The 17693-nt window shown below is 40.5% G+C and overlaps 1 protein-coding gene across 1 annotated transcript; it reads right to left on the bottom strand.

Annotated features, from left to right (window-relative positions):
- Positions 1-161: 161 nt before the first annotated feature.
- Positions 162-11290, bottom strand: LOC131232642 (probable pectin methyltransferase QUA3). The gene is made up of 7 exons (XM_058229027.1): positions 10696-11290; positions 4323-4526; positions 4006-4216; positions 3645-3906; positions 3088-3459; positions 793-888; positions 162-539 (listed from the first exon to the last, which is right to left on the bottom strand). Exons 1-7 carry the CDS (start codon positions 11119-11121, stop codon positions 317-319), a joined length of 1794 nt encoding a protein of 597 aa, XP_058085010.1. The 5' UTR covers positions 11122-11290; the 3' UTR covers positions 162-316.
- Positions 11291-17693: the final 6403 nt, after the last annotated feature.

Here is a 17693-nt window from a genome sequence, read left to right as displayed (position 1 = left end):
TCCATGAATGTTCCGGATGCTGCACATGCCATGTTGGTGCGCACGTCATTTCATGTTTGGCCCTTCAAAATGGCGCATCTGGAACTAGAATTCTTGAACATGGTCAGATGATGACATCCATGAAATGGAACTCCAAAGGTGAAAAGGAACAAACCAAGGCAAGATCGGAAAATAACTTACATGGCATTTATGACAAAATTTCAAGAATTTTCTTTCTTACAAAGAAAAAAAGAAAAAGAAAAGCATTTCTTGAAGCATGACTTACTGGCTTCAAAAAATAAAGAACAGCAGCTATAAAGAACAACAACAGTGTGTGTCAATGGGGGGCTGAAGGCAGCTTCCAAAGTTTCTTGGTTGCCACAAGCAGTTTCTCCCTCCCGTTTGATTCCGGCTCTGTGTTATGCACCGTCACTGCCCACCGTATGGCATGTGCGATGCGTCCCACCTTCTCAATGACTTCAGGTATATCTCGAATCACGGCCGTTCCTTCTGGACGCAACATCCGGTCCATCTCCACCATCACATCAATCAGATGGCATCTGCAATCCAAACTGGAAATTCATTTGCAATTCCATGGAAATGAAGCTGGAATTGAAATAATATGTGAAGGCAAAAGAACCATGTTGATGAAAAACATATTGAACCCAAAAATTCATAAAAATGAACCCTCGGATGATTAGAAAGATGACCAAAAAAAAAAAAATGCAGGTAGGGAGAGATACTGGTCTCAACGCAATCCCCTCCTTCCACAGAAAACAAACCAAGCAGCTCAAGGTGATAAATTTGAAATACCTGCACTTGCCCGAACTGGAATCTCTTGTCAAGGATTCAATGCTGGTTACATGGATGAGATCATAAGTTCGGGGATACGTTGAGAAAGCTTCACACCTATTCACATCAATTAAACCCCCATTAGCTATACAATTAAGCATCCATAACAATCACCTCCTAAGTTCTACATGCATGTGTGTGTGTGTGTGTGTGTGTGAAAGCTTCTACTTTATTCACTGCACCAAGTATAAGATTTGGGTTGGGGGTTTGTAAAATTGAGGAAATAGAGATAATAAAGGAAGCCTTAACACTATGCCAAATAACCATCCACTGTAGTTATAATTGTGCAATTCATGACTCAATCATTTGGGTTTGTTTTTAAAATTTTCTAGAACGTAGGTCACTGTGACTCAGATGAGGTGGATGCTCGGGCAGTGTCCTGCGGACTAAGATTTCTCCAGGATAGTGGTGAATGCCATTGATGATAGAGGGAGACTCCTCAAATGTCATATGTTGGATGTCCTCTGCCTTTTCTACTTGGAAAATAATGGATATTCTTGAGTGAACCAGTTACTAACAATGGAACTTAATGCTTCCTCTTATATTGGTCATGAGGCAAATCATGAAGGTCCTTAGGTGGGGCCAACCACAGTGAGGAAAATCATGAAACTCCTCAGAGGTGGGGCCAACCAGAGTGATCTTTGAGTTTCCGACTCTTTTCCTACATTGGCTTATATTTTCGTGCTCCCCCCAGTTTTCTTTCTTTTGCCTTCTGTTTCAATGAAGTTCATATTATGGATAAAATAATTTTTCAATAGTTATGATCGGCTTCTGATGCATTAGGATGTGAAAATTGTCGGATTCACCCCATTCCACACGTAGTTCCCGTGGTTTGGTGATCCGGACTGTTGATCTGATGGGTACCAGGATGCACAGATGACCCAGATATCGTCTAGAATGGAACATCTTAATTCTTCAACGGTTGCTTACAAAATAGATAGAAGTACCATTGCCCAGAATGACCATAGATTGGTTAGCTAGGAACTTCCATACTGAAAGATTCTCAGGGAATCTGCCATCCACAGCAGGGTCCCTTTGATCACTGGTCTAGATCACAGTACCATCAGCCTCAATTGTATAAAAGGCGAGCATCAGGAAATTATTAATATCATGATACATCAGAACCTGATAATTCCACATTTTCCGGTCTCTTTTGCTTCTTCAAGGCTCATATCATATTTCAGATTCATCTTTCCATAACAGGTGAAGCTAAAGCCCGATTTCTAGAGGTAGCAAAGGTTGAAGAGTTCTTTACATAACAGGTGAAGCTAAAGCCCGATTTCTAGAGGTAGCAAAGGTTGAAGAGTTCTTTACATAACAGGTGAAGCTAAAGCCCGATTTCTAGAAGTAGCTAAGGTTGAAGAGTTTGCTTGGGTTCTGGAAGGTACTCTGCAATAAGGAAGTTGATTTGAACATGGTTAATGGATTACAGACCATAATTACTCAGGAGATAAGAGAAATGATAATCTCCTTTTCCAGAGCTCCATAAGTCAGGGAAGGAAAAGGCATCTGCAGTGATTTGAAGCAAGGAAGAACAGGCTAATCTCTCTCCAGCATTATAGGCCTAGTTTTCCAAGCCTTTAGCAGGCTATGCTCACTCCGGCATTGTAGGCCTAACTTTCCAAGTCTTTATTTTATTTTTATCTAGTAAAAATATAACTAATTAATAACATGCATGATGTTCTTCCTTCCTTTCCTGCGGTTACTATCTAATGTTCCCTTTAGTTTTCCTTCAAAAAGAGAGAGAGAGAGAAAAAAAAAAAACTTCCCTTCAGTTGTCACTCCACAAAAATCACAAAAAAAAAAAAAAAAAAAAAAAAAAAAAAAAAAAAAAAAAAAAACCAACCAAAGGGAATCCCTGGAACCCACTCCTAAAAAAGTTCTAGCTATGGCCTTCTATAAGACTAGCCCAATCCACAAACAGGACCTCCATTGAGGACCTTGTATCTAACGTTCCCTACATTGTATTCAGTTTCTGATCAAGTATCTTTCCATAATTTCAGTTACAAAGATACTCTAAATACAATAGCCATCAATGTGGAACCTGTTCAAGTGTTCAATCACTATTATGTTAGTCTGCTTATGATGATAATGATGGTGGTGATAGGGAACCTGTCAAAGTGTTCAATTGCTATGATAATGATCATGGTGAAGGTGGTGGTAGTGGTGGTGAGACATTATTATCATTATTAGTAATATCATCATCACTATCATATCTACAGCAGGTGAAGGCAGCAGGCATATGCAAAAACTTACCAATCATGGTAGACCCCAACAAGACCTCTATCATAGATTACACCAAGGGTTAATGGCTTGCGAGCAGGAACAACATTCATAACCCAGACAGGATCAGTCACCAGTGATGCTGCAAAGCCTCCAAAAAATGCATTCATGTCCATAACATTGCGGATGGCTGAACTTCCAAGCTTTATGCCGAGGGATTTCTTGTAGTATGCAACTCGTCTGGTCCAACGTCGCGTATCAGCTTCAAACACATTGATTCCATTTTTAAGGAGAGAGACCCTTGCAGGGGGTTTTGTTAGCCTATCTGGCCAATTTGGAATGGATCCCACAGCATTCTCTCCCTTCAGAGATACCTTACTGACGCACTTCTTCAATTTGAAGTACCTAGAAAAGGGTTCAAGTTTTAAGTGCACGTTCTAACATGGGTGCACAATATAAGATACACACTTCCATCATCCAAGGTTGAGGAAATCTGAATTGCAGATTCACACTAGGATGGAAGGTGCATCACAATCATCAGCCTAAACTACTGCTGAGAAAAACTAGAAAAGAATTATCAGAAAACTTACCATCCATCACTTGGATTGTCATATTCACTACACAAATCAAGCCCAAACTCATTTTCGTTAGGACGGCATGAATCTCCAGAAGGCTTTTTCCAGATGACAGTGTTTCCATCCACGACAATTAGTTCATAACATAAGGCTTGGGCCACAGCCTGGAGATCTGCCCATTCCTTATCTTGCTTAGGCCACTGTACAGGTGGACCAGAGATAACAAAGTATCCTCCCGGCCGCAGCAGCCGATCCACTTCAATAAAATATGTTCCATCTGCAATTCCAAATTTCCTTCTTGATCAATACCAAGGAAATATGAGAGTACAATGTGGAAAAGCACATAGGAAACACATGAGAGAAACTGAGGACTCACTGTAGGCAGTAAACGGGATCAAACACCGAGAGCAGTGCACCAGGTCAAATGAGTATGCAGGAAATGGAAGCCGGCGGGTGCCAAGCATCGCAACAAATGCTGGTATTCCTCTTTCTAGTGCAAACTGTATCTGTGCTTTGTGAGAGTCTCTTGGAGCAAATGAAAGAGTTAAAATGTCTTCCTTAAGCATGTACCCACCAAAGCTGGCAACCTGCATGACAAATGAACCATGTAATCCTCAAAGTCGCAATCATGTAGGTCAAAAGGTTGCATGTACCAATAAGAGTTCAAACTGAATATAGGGTTACAGCTCCTACCCCACATCCCATATCCAGGGCAGTCCTCAAGGTGCCTCCACTTGTCGGGATGTACTGTCCAAGTTTCTCAATATACTGTACAGCTCCATCAGGGAACATAGTGCCACCTCCTGGGAAAATGAAGTATGGGCGTTCTTCTTTCATCCAGCCTTGATGACCTTTCCTATCAGCAATTTTGTTATGCGGCATGTTGCTGTGCCATATCTACATACGTAAAAATAAATAAATAAATAAATAAATAAATAAAAGTTTAAGAAGTGCTGATAGCATGTACTGTTCCACAGTTGACAACTATACTTGATTAACTCAATTGTTTTATATGAATCTTCTTGTTTCTTGGTTTTTCATCCATTCATTATATATCAAGGTGTTCCATATCCATTACGATATGCCCGTAAAGGTGGATACATATAGGTAACAGCCATGACTGTTACACGATACAAGGGTGAAACAGGGCAGTTGGTTTTTTGGGGACCGTATCGGTCGTTACAATGGTTGTATAGGCCGTTACAAGTTATAACAACCGTTACCCCCATGATGATCGAAAAACGGCCTTTTTTTTCTACTTAATCCATTTTTCTCCTCATTTTTTTTTTCCCATTTTTCTCAATCCAAAAACTCTCTTAGATCATTTTACAACAGAATTCGACCACTCTTACTATAGTTTTTAAGATTAAAACCTTAAATTGAAGTGATTTAAGCAAATAGAAGCTCCGAGGGCCATTTTTTCAAAAAATTGGAAAAAGTAATATATTATGCCTTTTTTCCTGATTTCTATTTCTAATGCTTGATGGTGATGTGTAAACATTAAAGACATATAATCATGTTCACAAATTTACTAGACAGCCCAATAGAACACTCTCACCAAAGAGTGGACCATTACACTGTCATAAACATGTTTAAAAAAAAATAAAAAAAAATACATATTTGGAATGTTTACATTATTATGGATTTTCTAGATATTTTTTTCAGAATTTTTCAAGCAAAAGAAAATTTTCAACCATTACGGGGGTTGTAACGGTCATTACGCCCCCATATCGGTAACGGTGGTCGTATCACCGTTACCGATACAGAATACCTTGTTATATATAGATATTGATTAGTAAGTGTATAAGACCAATATGATAAGCAACAGAAAAATAACCACCGAAAAATGACAAGGAAAATCAAGAGAAAGCAAATAATCCACTTATGAAAGGACTTCCATGAGAGAATTTTTAATGAGACATAAGTGCAACACTGAATCCAAGTGCCCATTTCACGGAGTATTACTATGTAAAGAACCTATAGACAGCAGAGAAAGGAGAAATTATGCCCATACAAAAGTTACACCACTGGTTGTAGCCATATATTCTGGAAATTACATGCACATAGCAGATTTAGCTGTCTTTGGTGAGCATAAGCATCTGGATAATCTGGAATGCGACGTGGTATACCCGAAAGCCCTAAGAAATGCATGGGAAAGAGGGGTTGGATTAACCCCGAAAGAAGTGATCCAAAAATGGATTTGACCTAGAGTTTCAGGATATGTCCGAACAAAGATTTTACCCACCCAATAGTGAAATCCTGCAAATAAAGCAAGAACGGCCTATAGACAGCAGAGAAAGGAGAAATTATGCCCATACAAAAGTTACACCACTGGTTGTAGCCATATATTCTGGAAATTACATGCACATAGCAAATTTATCTGTCTTTAGTGACTACTGCTACTACCATTAGAAGGTCCGAGATTCAGAGATCAAATCATCTCCAAAACTACGAGTATCAGGTGGAGAATGATAGTGTGGGGGATGCTACATTGGTCGAGGGGATTTTCAGATGTGCATATGGTATCAAGTGCATTTCTGGCCTGGAGTTTGAAGCAGATAACAGTGATCCAGGATGTTACTGCATAGAGGATATTTAAACAGACATCAGGCACATTTCTACCAAGAGACTTTCTGAATTGCAATCAAGCAACCCCAGCAACGAGGAATCAATGTTCTGCGAGTGGATAAAGTTTCGGAGCAAGAAAACATTGACGAAGCCTCGGGGTAGGCAGGGTTCTGGATAATTTCCCATATCATAAAAAAGCTTACATAAAATACCACAAGCATTTTAAGTAACATTGAGATAGTGTTTCGCAGATACTTTTCAAACAATTGATATTTACAAAAATGCTCTCAGGATATTTTACCATACAATAATAGTGGACCAAACTGGAAAATTCATGTTGAAGCATCAAATTGAGGAACTTTCAGGGAAGAATATAAACAACATTATGGACAAGAGAAAGGAATGCACGACTCGACACTCAGATTTGTCAATGCACAATCAGTCTGTTCTCAAGGTGTTCTAAGAGGAGTTTGTGCTGCCATCAGCTTCTACTCATAATTTTGAATAATGGTATCCGCTGCCGTATCGGCCCCACAGAAAAATAATACAATACGGCGTCGCGTATCGGAATCAGGCCCGCATCGGCCCATATCAGTCAGAATACTTTTTTGAAGCAAAAAAATATGAAAATTTATCAGGAAAAAAGAAAAAAGAAAAGAGAGAGAGAGAGAGAGAGAGAGAGAGAGAGAGAGAGAGATTCATGAATCTATCATTTTTTAGTGTGTTTTGACCATGTATTCAATGGTGTATCAGATCATTCTTTGATGAGAATGTTGTCCATCGATTTAACATGTCGAAGGTCAACCAAATTGGCCCTAATTGAACACAAACTAAACATGATTTGGTAAACAATGGCCCATTGCATTGGAAATACAACAAAAAGAAGATGAAAATATAAAAAGGAAAGTGAATGTTTACCCTTCTTTTCGAATTTTCCCATAATGGTCCACTTCACTTCGATTTATTGAATCCCATTCAAATCATTTGTTTTGATCCCAAAATAGGTCTAGATCTTAGCCTAAAATGAGTTTTTAAGATTCTTCCATGGTTTAAATGAAAAGAAGAATAGGAGACATGAGTGAATTTTTGTAAAAAAAAATATAATTTGGAGTTTTATGGGCATATCGGCCCTGATATGGGCCAATACAGACCGATACGGTCCAACCGATTCCGATACAGCCAATACAGCCCCATATCGCGTATCGTATCGAGCCGATAGGACACGATACGCCCATATTGGCCGATGCAATACCGATTTTCAGAACCATGCTTCTACTACCACCAGGAGAAGCGGTTGGCTACACTTCTCTACAAGTTCTACAAAGGAGAACACCGGCTCGTTACCAAAAATTGATGAAGCATGTGAAGGTAAGTGTTTGAACATCTTAAATGTTTGTGAACTATCTTGATATAGGGTTTCCACAGGGTACTTACTACTTAGTTGGTCAGTTGTGCTTGAGATTTACTTAAGCATTCAATTAGATTCTAGTGTGCATCTCGATACACCAAAATTATATTAAGAGACTGAAGCAATGGAACATCAATAACAACATGGGACAAAGATACTTTATTCTCAGCCAACATAAACACTACAAAATGAGCAAGCATATTCTTGTTTTAGAAGCAAAGACACAATGTTCAAAATCTTTCAAGAAGGAGATAGAAGAGCTCAAACCAAATGAATGAAGCCGACAGACATTCAAAATTGATCAATATCAATTGCTCACATAGGCCTTGCTAGAGCTAGATTGTCCATAAACAACCAAATGGGTTTGCAATCCTCTAATGAGGAAATAACTCATCTAGCCCCCCACCATAATCACACTAGGCAAATCATCTTCCACCTGTAATTGATGGAGTGTATGTGGTTCTACACCCTGTTTGCTCAATATAAAGGAATGTGAGACCCAAAACCTGTCTAAGTTTTGTAGCCTACATAATTTCGACACAGAAACATGTAGGAATGCATTGTTGGAGACATTGGATTTAAAACTCATACTTGCTCACACAAGCATCCAATTATCTTAAATAATAAAATTTTATATTTAATAGTACCATTAATACATATAAAAAATCATCATCATAACCTTGTCCGAGCCATGTGGGACCAACATACCACCCCTCCCCCCCTCTTGCTCGTTAGAAAGAGATGGGAGACCCAAAATCTGTCTAAGTGTAGCCTCGATAATTTGGAAATGGACACCCGTCTAAATGTTGTAGCCTCCTAAACACCATTGATAAGTCCAAGGTAGTCAATAATGGCAACAGTGTAACATACATTTTTTAAAGGAAGAAAAAAAAAAAATGTAACATCTTGTTACAGTTTTGTATTGATCCATTGTGACCTGTTGTGGCTATTAGAGGTCTGTTGCTGGCCTCTTCCCTTTCATTCTTTTTTTTTCTCTCTCTCTAATTGGGTGTTGCGAAATGGGCACCACCCTCACAATTACATAACAGCCATTATGAACATAGAGTATTCGTTAACGCTCCCCCACACGTGAGGGTTGGAACTCCACACAGGAACATACTAGGCAGGGGTGGAGGGACACTCACTCACACCATAAACAATGGGCCCCCATGGGAGAATATATTATGGAGGCATATTTGCTGCTCTCGGGATTCGAACACAAGACCTTCCACTCTGATACCATGTCAAACAACTACTTGTTCTAAAAGCTCAAGCTGTTAGAGGATAGCGTATCAGTGTATATCAAGGGACTTTAACAATAGTAATCCCATCTAGCAAGCTCCATCATGTATATATCCTGGTTCAAGTAAAACACCATGGCTAGAAAGAGAGTAAACTTAAAATTATTCTAGTAACAATGAGCCATCAACAACTACTCTTCTAAGCCAAACCTAAATGGTACCCTGTAACAGGAAGCAAAAGGTACCACCTAGTTCCTTCCAATGTTCTCTTAAACCCCACCAACGGCTTCTCTTTTCATCTCCACTTCAATCCAATCTGCTCATATCTCAGCAATACAATAATTCTGCTCATGAGATTGAGAAACTGTTTCCGAACCCCTTCCGCCATGGACAAATGACCAGACTGGTGACCCAATGAATCTTCCTGTGGACTACACATCATGCACACATTCAAAGGCTTGAAATTATGAAGTTTGAGGCTTTTGCATGTCAGATTTTTGTCCGTTGTTGCTGTCCAACAAAACATTTCCATTCTCTCACCCCAACAGCTTCTTTTTTTTGTAGTTTTTGAGAAATGATGAATTTTATTACATCCAGGGGAAAGGAAAGACTTCCAGATCATTTGCCTCTCTTACTACATGGAAACAAAATGTTTTGGCCGAAAGGAAACTTCACAGTTTCTTCAATTTTATTTTTATATTTTTATTTTTTTTTTAAAGAAGAATGATGACCGCCTGAGTTTTTCCAGATTTTTAGTGACACAGACCGTCGTAGGGCCTAATCTGACCATCTGGTTTTAAAACAATGGTTGCTTCAACTGCAAATGGCAAATTCAAAAGTTCCGATTACCCATTTGATCTCTCTCTCTCTCTCTCTCTCTCTCTCTCTAAGCTCCATAAAAATCCCTCTCATAACAAAGTGAACCACCATAATCACCCAGCCTCCAAATTTGAAACCTAGGCTCCAAAACATAACTACTCGTACTTGTCATGCTTCAAGCACAATGTAACGCGGCAAGCTGTTGCTTCTCAAGACAGCCTTGCAGCATTCCCAATCCACAACCTCCCGTACATTCCCATGTGGAAGGGGAGACAATAGACCGAGTGACTTGCCAGAATCCTACAACTCAACCTTGATCTCATCTTCGAACTTAGCTTCCAGGGATCTTCACTAAGAAAGAAGACAATCCTGAATATTCATCCTGTTAACTGATCCTCACAGCTGCCTTTCTATTAGTGGCTGGCAAGGCAATGCAGAAGAAAGTTTTATTGAATATTCATTCAATGTGTAACATGGCTTCTCTTTTTTTTTACTTTTTTAAAGAAATGTGGACCATCGCTTTTCATAGTTGCCCATTTCTATTTCTGAAAAGTACTACAATCAGTGATTAGGATCAGTTTCCCAATGTGATTTTGAGGTTTGGCCCAGTAAATGAACCATTCAGATTCTATACATGTGTTCCTGAGTGCACAATGACTAGGACATGTGGGTCAAAAACTGGACCTTTCTCAAATATGAATTACTCTGATTCCATTAGTCAGATACATCCTAGTTCTAACCTAACTAGGAAACTGACCACAATGATGAACTTCTTGAAGGCAACTAACAAATGATGAAACTACCCCTAATTCTATCTACACTTAATTTGCCGAAATAATTACAAATAAAAAAAGAAAAAGAAATAGCCAATCTACCCCTAATCAGGCTAGTACGCTACTGAATTTTTAAGAAATAACAATCTTCAAAAAGAAAAAGAAATAACACTAAAAAAGAACTGAATTTGGTGACAGCAACTGCAATGAAACATTGCTCGATCATACATAGAGAAATGATAATGAATTTTGCTTACCTTGTTCAAGCTTTCCGGCCATGGGACCGGGACACGGTACCCGTCCGGAGGCGGGACCAAGCAAATCGGAGTTGCTTCCAGTGCGGGGCAGTGCCGCTCCCGGTAGAAGTTCATCTCCCTGCTGAGCTGGCTGTTGCGCCGGGGATCCTCGCACGGCATGTGGTCGATGGCGTCAGGCGAGCATGCTTCGATCACCGGCTGCTGCCCAGAGTCGACGAGGGCGAGGAGGCGCTGGCGCTGGCGAGGATCAGCTCCCGTGGAGAGGATGAGCGACTGGCGGCCGGAAGCTGCAAGGGAGTCGCCGAGAGGGGTGAAGACAAGAACGAAGAAGGCGACTACGGCGAGGAAGAAAGCAGCGGAGACGAGGTCGAGAAGGCGCCACTGCCGGGCGGCGCGTTTGGATGCCGGGAGATTCACGTGCCCCATTTGGAAGATCAGGTCGGATCCGGTCGGGTCGGATCTGACCGGTTTCAGATCCGCATTGGGGTTGAGGGAATTCTAGGGTTTCTGGGGTTTTGGGAGAGGGAGAAAGAGAGAGAGAGAGAGCTGCAATGAGGTTAGTGTGTGTAGAGAATGAGTTCTGATTGGAAAGAGGAGCACAGGTGGGTGAATGGGGGTAAAGGAAACGAAGAGTTCGTTTTCCCTCTGTCGCGACTCAGGATATGCGTATGTAACCACCCATTGGGGCCCACAGTCTGAGATGGTACGATGATTTCAACCGTCCATATTCTCGTTACTTCTATCTATATGCCATAATTCCGTAACTACGGTTCATTGGCGATTCTAACCTTTGATTTTTATAGTTTAATGGGAACTCAAATTTCTTTCAATGTTCTAACTTTATCTGCAGATAATGATGGTCAAACCATCCGTTCAGAATAATTTTATTAAAATATCCTATATATGATATATTCAACGATATGGACGGTTCCGATTGTAGGATCACTAAGCAAGTCTGCCCCTTTGGGTGGTGACAGACGCCGATTCTCAGTCGCGACAGACGCAAAATGAACACGGAAATGAGATGCAAGAAGTATTATTGTATGATACGCGACCAGCGTCTTTAAATAGTATGCGCGAGTTTTTAATTATGACCACCGTGGCCAGTGTTTCTATAATCTGGACCGCTAGCATGTTTTTCTCTCCAGATGGATAGATTATTACTCGAAAGTCTCGATGATATATAAATACGAGAGATTAGATCTGTGGCCTACAAATAGACAATCAGAGAAGATATATTGTCAGCCATCCACTCAGCTGGAAAGAATCTCGGGATTGGTCTCTGAGGTCTTCAGGTCATGTCTCAACAGACCAACGGTCTCGATTAATGGACCATCCCTACAATTGTAGAATTGAAAACACGCGTAAATACGCGCGCCGCGTGTGATTTAATTCCGGCGAGTACAGATCTCGATTCTGATGCGTCAGTTATGGCGGGGAATGGTTCGTGGGAAATACTGCGTGTACTCGCTCGCGTTAGATGGACAGGCATCGTAGCACGTTTGGTGATATGGTACGTGTTAGAGATATGATTAATGATTCCTTCATCAGAAATCTCGTATGGCCACACATCAGACTAGTTCGCTGGTCATTGGACTCCGATTGCGTAGTGTAGCACACAGCACGTTTTGTGCTGCTGGAAAAGTTCTGTGGGCCCCACCATGATGTATGTGTATTATCCACTCCGTCCATCAATTTTTTTTCACTTATTTTAGGCTTCAACCGAAAAATAAGGCATATATAAATTTCAAGTGGACCACACGACAGGAAATTATGGTGATTGAACGCCCACCATTAGAAACCTCCTAGGGGCTACATATATTTTATATCAATCTGATATTTGTGGCTTCCCTTTCTGTCTGTGTTTCCTAATCAACAGGTTGGATGGAAAATAAACATTAGGTAGACTCTAAGAAGTTTTTAATGGTGAGTGTTCAATCACCACTGTTTCCTGTAGTGTGGTCCACCTGAGATTTCTATGTTTACATTTTGGGTTCATGCCCAAAAAAATCATCTGTAAAAATTGATGGACGGAGTGGATGAAACACATACACTATAGTGGGTCCCACGGATCTTTTTCCAGCAGCACACCGCACCAAGTCGGTGCTGTGTTCTCCGCAATCGGAGACGTCGGTGCTCTGTGCTACGCATATTGGGAAAGATATACGCGTGCAAACGAATGGTCAATGTACAACTGTGGCATATCTGGCGAACGGACCGTCCTGATTTTCAGATTAGGTCTACTCATCATGGAACCTATCTCATAAGTGGCTTGGATCTCACGTACGTGTAGTGAGTACCGCGAATCGTTTTTTTAATCTGAAACTCGAGAGCATTCCTACCATTTCTCTCGATTTCATGAGGACCAATGTTTTGACGCCGACCAGAGCCAAACCCTTTTTGCCGGACGCGACTTCCGTGGATGCGCGGATCCACCAAGGTCGGTGGATCCCTGACTGCGGGGCCCACCGCGATGTATGTGTTTTACATCGACGCCCTGATTGTGGGGTCCACCGTGATGCATTTACCTTACATCCACGTCGTCCATCCGTTTGGAAAGCTCCTTTTAAGGCATGATCGAAAAAATAAAGCAGATCGACATCTCAGGTGGACCACAGCACTTGAAACAGTGGTGATTGAATACGAACCATTAAAAACTTCTTGTGGGTCACTGGGATGTGTACTTGACATCCAACCTATTGATAAGGTTAAAAAGACGCGGATGAAGGGACCACACTCGATCCAAAACTTTTGTGGCCACAAGAAGTTTTTAACGGTGGGTATTCCATCACTACTCTTTCCTGTGGTGTGGTTCACCGGAGGTATGGAAATACGTCGTTTTTTCGGATCTTGCCATAAAATGAGCTTTTCAAACGGATGGACGGTGTGGATGTAAGGTACATACATCGCTTGCCCTCACAGTCAGGGATCCACTGAAGCCGCATCCCTTTTGCAAGCCTTCACATCGCCGGTTCAACCGTTCTGGTCTGCGAATTCACAAGGAACTTAAATACCGCACGTGCAAATATGGTGCACGTGTGTAAGATCCGATCCGTCATCAGAATGTAGATGCGCTGTGAAAAGATGAAGGCCTTCTGCTTATGTGGTGGACCCGGAAAAACATTTTTTCTTTTAATTGGCTTGTTGATTATGGAGCATTGGTCATTTGCTATAAATGTCCACTACTTTTGCACGTAGGGCCCACCTGACGAGAGGAAATGACAGATAACTGTGTCATGATGCGGTGGGCCGTTCTGATTAATGGATTGATTCTAGCACAAGTGTGCCATGTTGGTTCGTGTCTGGGTGCAGAACATGAAAATGCATCAATAGAGCTTCAATCCCTTGGAGGAATCCATCCGCCTATGTTCATCACCACGCTGCTGTTGGAAGCATTTGTTGCTGTGAATAAGGAGGGCAACTTTCCATTGCGGTAATTCATTCTTGTTGTTCATTTTGATTATACAATTGTTAAGTCATAAGTTCTTCAATGAAAAAAAAAAAGAACTCATTCGAAAAGCGAACTTCAACATTCAGCAATCATCTTGGTAATGATCACGTGATAGATAGCTGAATAGAGGAACGGTTGAGCCACGACTGAGCCTCGCGAGGAATCCATCCGCGTATGCTCAACGCCACACTCCATGGGAAGCATTTGTTGCTATGAATCAGGAGGTCCATAGTAGTAATTCTTTCTTATTTTCCTCAACCATATATATCTTTTATTGTTGTTTATTCCGACTGTGCAATTGTTGTACCTTCACAAGTTATTAGATTTTCAATGGAAGAAAAAAAAAAAAAAAACAAAGAAAGCCCATTTGAATAAAAAAACTTCGTTGACTAGATGAACAATTGAGCCACAACACCGAGCCTCACACAATCTCACCTCAAGGGTTAGTGGCCACCATATGAATCGAACCCAATTAGCTCTGACATGCTCACAACCTTCACATGTGTTCCACGCAGCCGAATTCAAGAACCTAGAAAGATCATTTAGCCTTCACATGTGTTCCACGCAGCCAAATTCAAGAACCTAGAAAGATCATTTAGCGCAAATTTCATCCACATCCACTCATTGAATAAGCTAATGTTGTATTTTTTAATTTTTTTTATCAATGGCTTGATGTCGTTTTTTTATGGTGTGGCCTACTGGATAAGTAAATAGGACTAAGTTTTCTTAAGGTAATCCTCATGCCATCAACATGATAGAAGTATTCCATCTGATTGACTTTTAACTTGTGGTCAACTGGTAAGACTTGAACCTTCAATACACACTCAATTCTCAAGTCCAACCAGGTAGACCGTAGGCATACTTTTAATTTCCCAAAGCGCATGAGATATTCAACCCATTTAATAGGTTGGCCCCACCATGGACCACTTGGTACAAAATTCAGCCCCATCCACTGATCAACTGGACCACTCTTGTATGTTGCTATTTATCAATGACTATATTCTTTCCCATTGTCTCAGCTGATAAGTAGGTAGAGCTGATTTTTATATAGGTGATTCTCAAAATAAGGCTAACCTATTAAGAAAATTAGAAATAGCAAGCACTTAACAAATTAGAAGTTATCCACTGGGTGGATGCGCTAGGCAAGCACTAAACCAAGTCCGCTAAGCATGGCTAATGCACTTCCTAATTAGGTGCCCGTGCATATGTAGATGTGCCATAACTATGGTATACACATACATGTACATAACATGTTTATTTCAAGCTATACCATGATACAAGTATCTTTATTATTATGATTTATGAGCCACCGATCTTACAACACTAAGAAACTTACCCTCAATATACCATTCTAACCATCCCGTGTGTACAGTATGTGCTCAAAGCTTCCTTTGTAACTCATGAAACTTCTTAGTAGTGGCTCATCAACGGCTTGAGTGGAGTAAGAATGTTAGATTGATTATTAGATCTAAAACCATATTTATCAACGGCTTATCAACGACTTGAGTGTAGTAACTCATAAAACTTCTTAGTAGTGGCTTATCAATGGCTTATCAACTCATAAAACCATATTTATCAACGGCTTGAGTTGAAAAAATAAATAAATGACCAAGATCATCCTTCCAGATTGATTATTAGATCATGGGCCAAAAAGAGATTAACGGATGGGCAGTTCTGATCAGAAGGCCATCCCTCTGCCTGGCTCCACATGGCTACTTCGCACACTGGCTATCTTGAGTCATGACACAGGCCAGACGAACTCACCACCTCTTTTCCCACAAGAAGCCACCTGTGTCTTAAATCTGTGCCACGTAAACGGTAGGCCACATAAGGATGATGGTTCAATTCCACGGTTAGGGTAATCCACTCGTTAGATGGGCCACACTTTTGTGTTTTGTTATTGGATCATCTTAAATAGGCATGGCCACGAAGGGTCTGACCCATCTGGATTCCAATCCAGATCTCAGGACTGTAATAGCAAATGCATTAAAGACCCGATCCTGGCCCCAAGATGGGCCTGTTTGAAATTTTAAGGTGGAATGGGCTTGAAATTGAAGGCCCAATTACTAAATAGCCAGGCAAGGGTACCCCTTTATTTTTTGGCTTGATAAAAATCAGGTTGGGCTGCAGGTTCCACCACCAATTTAGGAGTAGCAATGGGTAGGTTCATGCCATGTCAGCTCGCCTGGCACACTTCGGAAACGGTTTTGGTACTTAGCTACATTGGGACCACGTTGGTCTTGGGTTGGAAACGTGGCCTGATTGGGCTCATGTTAAACCTTTTCCAAGCTAGTCCTCACATCATAGCTTGTTAATAGGTTGGTCCAAATGACTTGACCTTGCTTCTCTAAAACATGGGCCGCCTTCTTACATGGTTTGATACTTTTAGGTCAGTATACTGCTTGCTACCTTTTAAACCTTGTTATATGATTTTTAGTGTTTTGTATATGGAATAAAGGGAATATTTGTTAATATAAATATTCTCATTGGTTGGCGGTTCAAATCTAAAGATTATATACTCAAAACACTTAGTTCACATTCACAATACAATTCATACGATCAAAGGAGTGGATTATGTTGTAGGTAAAATCAAACCAGACCATTATACGAGAAATATGACCAATTAAGAGAGAGGTGTCTCAAAGGCGAAATAACTAGAGGACTAGGACAAGCTTTTGTTTCAAGCTAATAGATCACATAGTTCAAAAGATATAGCAAGTGATTCTCCTAACATAGAGATGACCTTGAGAAGACCTTGACTTGAGCTGTCTACGGCTAGAGACGGGAAGAGAAATTTGGAGAGAATTCAGCCTTGTGCCCAAGAAATGAAAGATTTAGAATGATCCCACTTGAAGATCACGTCAACCGAAGCAAGCACAACGATATTTTCGAGAGTAAATTCTCTCGAGCGAATTAGTGGATCCCATGGAGATAGCAAGTCTTGAAATCTCCTGGATCCTTACTCTTGCTCGGGTGGTAGACTCTCAGGAGTTTCAACACCCGGTCGAGGGTTCGAGTATCCATAGGTGGTGAAATTCCACCAGCGTGAGTGTGTGGGGTGTGTGCGCGTGTGTTTAAAAAATAATAATAATCTTGAAACCACCTAAGAACCTTATAAGTATAGCCACTGCAATTAAATGGAGGTATACAAATAACTTCCCACATTGTCTACATCTTCCTATATCTTTGTAAGTCTATCGGTAGGTGCACCTTCACAATTGATCACATATATTTGACCAAATTCCAACAATAACAAATTATGATCATGGCCCCACTTGCATTAACAGGCCAATGTGGTATTTTTAGTTTATGAGTTTTTCAAAGTTAATAACTGTTGATATTCAAATATTGCATAATTTTTCTCATTTATATCTTGGTTTTATGAACATAAATCATCTTAATATTCTATTTTACTCATGTATGTGTTGGAAGGTGAATTTAAAAACTTGGATTGAAAAAAGGTACTAAAAAGTAAGAATTTGATGCTAAAAAATCACTAAGGAAAGGGATGGATCTTAGGAAACTAAGATTGAAGAATTTACATGCC

Source organism: Magnolia sinica, chromosome 18, assembly GCF_029962835.1.
Source record: "Magnolia sinica isolate HGM2019 chromosome 18, MsV1, whole genome shotgun sequence".
Classification (NCBI taxonomy): Eukaryota; Viridiplantae; Streptophyta; class Magnoliopsida; order Magnoliales; family Magnoliaceae; genus Magnolia; species Magnolia sinica.
This window is presented reverse-complemented; position numbering and strand designations above follow the sequence as displayed.

Bases quoted from the DNA above. Each gene is read 5' to 3' on its own strand.
- LOC131232642 (XM_058229027.1), bottom strand. From the start codon at position 11,121: ATGGGGCACGTGAATCTCCCGGCATCCAAACGCGCCGCCCGGCAGTGG. The intron at 3,460-3,644 runs GTAAGTTTTCTG...ACCCTTTTCTAG, and splicing joins GACAATCCAAGTGATGGATG to GTACTTCAAATTGAAGAAGT. The intron at 889-3,087 runs GTAAGTTTTTGC...TGATGTGAATAG, and splicing joins GTTGGGGTCTACCATGATTG to GTGTGAAGCTTTCTCAACGT.